The 5,000-nt window shown below is 37.1% G+C and overlaps 1 protein-coding gene across 1 annotated transcript in view; it reads right to left on the reverse strand.

Annotated features, from left to right (window-relative positions):
• The window catches only part of LOC113820385 (serine/threonine-protein phosphatase PP1-beta catalytic subunit), a 13,314-nt gene that overhangs the window by 385 nt on the left and 7,929 nt on the right, over positions 1 to 5,000 (reverse strand). Inside the window, exons 5-7 of the mRNA XM_027372715.2 lie at positions 4,384 to 4,535; positions 4,042 to 4,176; positions 1 to 1,784 (exon numbers count right to left, since the gene is read on the reverse strand). The exon at positions 1 to 1,784 is cut by the window's left edge and continues 385 nt beyond it. Of these exons, the coding sequence (XP_027228516.2) occupies positions 1,677 to 1,784; positions 4,042 to 4,176; positions 4,384 to 4,535 (395 nt within the window). The 3' untranslated portion in view covers positions 1 to 1,676. The remainder of the gene's footprint in view (positions 1,785 to 4,041; positions 4,177 to 4,383; positions 4,536 to 5,000) is intronic.

Here is a 5,000-nt window from a genome sequence, read left to right on the forward strand (position 1 = left end):
AACTTCATGTATGAAAAAATACTGCCAATGTATTGCAACAATTGATACCTCAACATCTGCAATGACTTGGCTGGATGTAGTCATGACTGTTTGTAATACGACTCTAATGTGCTCTGTCAACGCACCTTGCCAAGTTCATGGATAAACAAAACAGAAGTTCTGGCAATGACTTAAGAGAGTTTTCCAATATGCATCATTGTTATCTATGTTTATCTTTTTTTTAATCTTACCCCACCCGAAAGAGAAGTAAGAATGTCTCTATTACTATCATCATATTGTTATCCTTCTCTGCCGACAGCCCAATGCTTCATCAATTGCATTCTTTCTCACTGCTAGAATAAGGCAATGCATCACATTCGCAACCCAAAATGATAAGACACAGCATTAATCAAAACATTAATCATAATAATGAAAAAAAAAAAAAGAATACATGAACAGACTAGCATATCTGAGTCAATTCACTCTACGACTCTGGGTGACTGACATGTACTTCAATACCCACTTTGCGACCATAAACATTCTGCTCTATCATTAAAGGTACTTACAGAGGAGGAAGACAGTGTTTCAATCCAGAGTGAATATTTCCATATACTTTGTGATCATGGCTAAGATATAGCCTCTATTTTGGGGGGTTTGTTTTTTTTCTCTTTCTCTCTCTCTCTCTCTTTCTTTTTTTCAAAATTTATCCCTGGTCTTCAGAAAGGAAAAATAAAAATTGAAAATAAATAAAGTTAAATGCTATGATTTTTTGTTTTTGACTTAGATTAAATATAACTCTTAAGTGACAAATGATTTGTTTCTTTTTCGTTTATAACTTTTTAGCCTTTTCTGGCATTCTGGTGATGATGACTAGTTACCTCCTTCTAGGCCATGGTAATGTAACATCAGTTATAAAAGAAAGTAGAAATACATTTTCTAGATGCCAACAACAGTAAGTTTTTGGCAAAAACATTAAATTTTCTTGCAACACAGACATATAAAAAGACAGCACACATTGTATTGTACATTTCATCAGAATGTTTAACAATGACACAGCTAAATTCTTATATGCGTATTTGCTTGAGTGTCTGCATATGACTGAAAGGCAGGATATGAAGGTTTGCTTCCATTAAGCTTTTATATAGTGAGAAAGCCCAATGAAGTTCCTCATCAGATTTTTAAAAAATATCAAAAGTTCAGAGTGGAAGAAAAACAAAATATAAAAAAAACACCAAATGGAAAAAGTCTGATGGAAAGAAACCATCAATACAAAACTTCAAGACATTCAAGAATAGAATTCACAAGGCGAGGCTTCAATGCGCAAAAAAGCAAGCAAGGCCCTCATTTCCCGCCCTCTTGCTACCCTGCTATGATGTCGTTCACTTTCTCTCTGTGTACTCCCCTCGCCTTGGTTCTCACACCTTAACTACCAACACTATATAATGGCTTCCTGTCTGCAAGGTTCCTTAAAGGAAACAATCACTTTTATTGACATCTTATTGTTGTTTTCATCATCATCACCACCACTTGACATCATGCAGAAAAAAAGGAAATAAAAAAAAAATATATAACAACATTCCAGGAGAGCCAATGATGGTAGATGTGTGCGAAGCCTCTGTTAAAAATGCCTCCGTTGAGGGTTACCCCACACTCCAATCCTTCTTCCTTTGTTTGAATAGTGCTGTTGCCTGCCTGGCTTATTTTCTCTGCTGCTGAGGTCGCTGTTGACGGTTGGGGGGGTTAGGACGGTTCTGGGTGAGGCCGCTGTACTGGTACTTGGCTTTCTTCTCTGACGGCTTCAAAATCTGTGGCAAAATATGAATGAGTATGTTTTTCTGTTTTCTTGTTTTTTGCTCTTTCTCTCATTGGACAGTTGTTATGTTATATAATTTTAGACAGCACATCTAATTTAAAGTCTCGTTTCCCATAAAAAATATACATATATATTTTCACTCACACACACTCACACTCACTCACCACTCACTCACTCACTCACTCACTCACTCACTCACTCACTCACTCACTCACTCACTCACTCACTCACTCACTCACTCACTCACTCACTCACTCACACACACACACACACACACACACACACACACACACACACACACACACACACACACACACACACACACACACACACACACACACACACACATAGACACACACAAACACATAGACACACACAAACACATACACACACACAAACACATAGACACACGCACACACATAGACACACACACACACACACACAGACACTCACACGCACAGACACACACACGCACACACACAGAAACACATACACTCACACAAACACACACACACACACACATATACACACACACACACACACACACACACACACACACACACACACACACACACACATACAAACACATACAAACACATACAAACACATACAAACACATACTCATACATACGCACCCATACGCACCCATACTCACCCATACTCACACATACACACATATGCACACATACTCATACATACGCACACATACTCACACATACTCACACATACGCACACACTTGCACACACGCACATTCACACGCACACACACACGCACACACACGCACACGCACACACACACAAATCCTCTGTAATATAAACAGATGAACTAAATGAAAGTGCACTTGAACAAAGGAAAACAAAACAGCAAGTATTCAAAATGGCAAGCCAAGGAAACTGGTAGATACAGTTCCGACATAGTTCACTTTACAGGTGATACAAGACATAACTTCTAATCTTTTATTGTCTCCTTTCCTCTTTCCTTTTTCCCTTACTCTATCCCTCCCTATTTCTTTTCTCTTCCTCCTTAATGGTCCAATTTCTTTCTTCAAGACTTATGTGGGGTTTCTTCTTGATGTGATTTGTTGAAACATTTTTACTGTAGGAGCATGGAAACTGGCAATCAGTTTTATGTACTTATTCTTAAAGAAATAGCATCATGTGCAGTAAAAAAGAGAACATTAACAAGAAACCAGCAGCATTCCTTTAGTAAGCAATGCAGGGACACTATGTGAGGCAGGGAAGATACATCTCTCTATATGCATTCTGGTCACACCATGATACTTCATTAGCATGTGCTGATGGTATTGCTGTTGAATAAGGCTTGCTCTAAATCATATTTTTATATACAAAATATATATAAAAAATCATGATATTGACTTCTCACAAAGTTTTTACCTTTATACATTTGTATATTTGAAAAATGGGTAAGTAGGGCAGGCATTGGGGCCCACTGGGTTGGCAATTGCTGGGTTGGCAACCACTGGGTTGGCAACCACAATGAAGACAATAAAATAACCCAGATGTAGCCTGTTCATCTATAACTCTCAATATTCATATTCTGATTATGTAATTACAGTAAATCTGCACTGGAATTGCCAGCCACTGATCTCCATTCCTTTATATTGTGTATCTTTTTTTTCCAGTAGTGGCATAAAAATCATTTACAAAAAGATTAGAAAAGTCCTTAATAAAAAAATCAAGGAAAGGGGAAATAAAGTCAGGTCACATAGTCCTACAGATATTTTTTTAAATAATAAATATAAAAATAAGTAAAAATCAAACATTTTAAAAATAAAGTGGACAAAAACAAAATAAAATTCCTAACCATTTTCTATTTCTTCATCTTCTTTCTCCTCACTTTGTCTACTTACTTTCTTTATCAAAAAGAGGGCAGTCCCCTTTCACCCTTTCTCCTCAATTCCTCATATTTTCCCTCTCTCTCATTTTTCATCACCATTTCTCTTCAATCCTCAATCTCTCATAATTTTCCCCTCTCCCAACATCCTCCCCATGTCTCTCACCATTTCCCTTCAGCCTTTCTCACTATATCAATCTTTCTCATTCCCCTCACCACTTCTCCTCAATCATCATTTCTTCATAGTTTTCCTCTTCCTTCAAGAAAAATATTTCCCCTCCTTCTCATTATCTTCCTTTTCATTCTCATTATTTCCCTTTCTCACAACTTCAAAGTTAATTTCACCTACTATCTACTCGGAACAAAAATGGTGATACAAAATATGCAATCTTACCTGGAAGGAGCAGAGGAGGGTTTCATCCACAGACATCATTCCTCCTGCATTGTCAAACTCTCCGCAGTAATTTGGTGCTGAGAACAGAGTGACCAACTGTCTCTTGGCGAAGAATTCATAACCATCTTCAACAACCTGTGGGGAAGTGATGATTCTCTTGATATTGCACAATATTTTGTAAATATCATAATCCTTGTTTATCACTCTATTTTATATGTTGGTTTCTTTTTAGCCTGGTCAATATGAAAAACACATTAATATGTCAAATTTCATATCTAAACATCAAATGATGTATTTGAAATAATATAAAAAATAAAATCATAACATAAAACTACTATTCACCTGATGTGCTCTGCATATTAAGTCTAAATCATGACGGTTCAAGAATTTACTGACGACATCTGCACCGAAAGTGAAGGATACACCACGGTCATTCTCACCCCAGCCTGAAACATCTTTGTCAGGATCTGACCACAGCAAGTCACAGAGTAGACCTGAAAGAGACATCACTCAGTATCAATACAACTAGAAAAGATTAGTCACAGTAAATTCAGGCTTTATACATAAAGACTCTATCATTGTCGAAAAATAATAGTATAAACCTAATAGAGGCAGCATTATTAATCAATTACTAAGTCCTATTCACTACAGCTACAGTTTAACACATATATTAAATACCATACTATCTGCCAAAATTGTAGCATCATCCTGACCTGTTAAAGTAGGGACCAATTTTCCCACATGTTCTTCACTCTGTATGTGTTGCTAACCAATAAGCCTGTTACTGTCTGGCAAGTTCCCTCCATCCAGACCTATCCCCTTTTTCCCATACTTTGATCTCCTTACAACCCCTCCTATCCCTTAGGCCATCTTACATAAGTGCTTCTTGTCTCTTCTTGGTTTTGAACAATTCTGGTGCTGATGGCATATATCATGATACAAACCCATCTTGCTTCCCT

The sequence above is a fragment of the Penaeus vannamei genome, chromosome 19 (genome assembly GCF_042767895.1).
Source record: "Penaeus vannamei isolate JL-2024 chromosome 19, ASM4276789v1, whole genome shotgun sequence".
In the NCBI taxonomy this organism is placed as follows: Eukaryota; Metazoa; Arthropoda; class Malacostraca; order Decapoda; family Penaeidae; genus Penaeus; species Penaeus vannamei.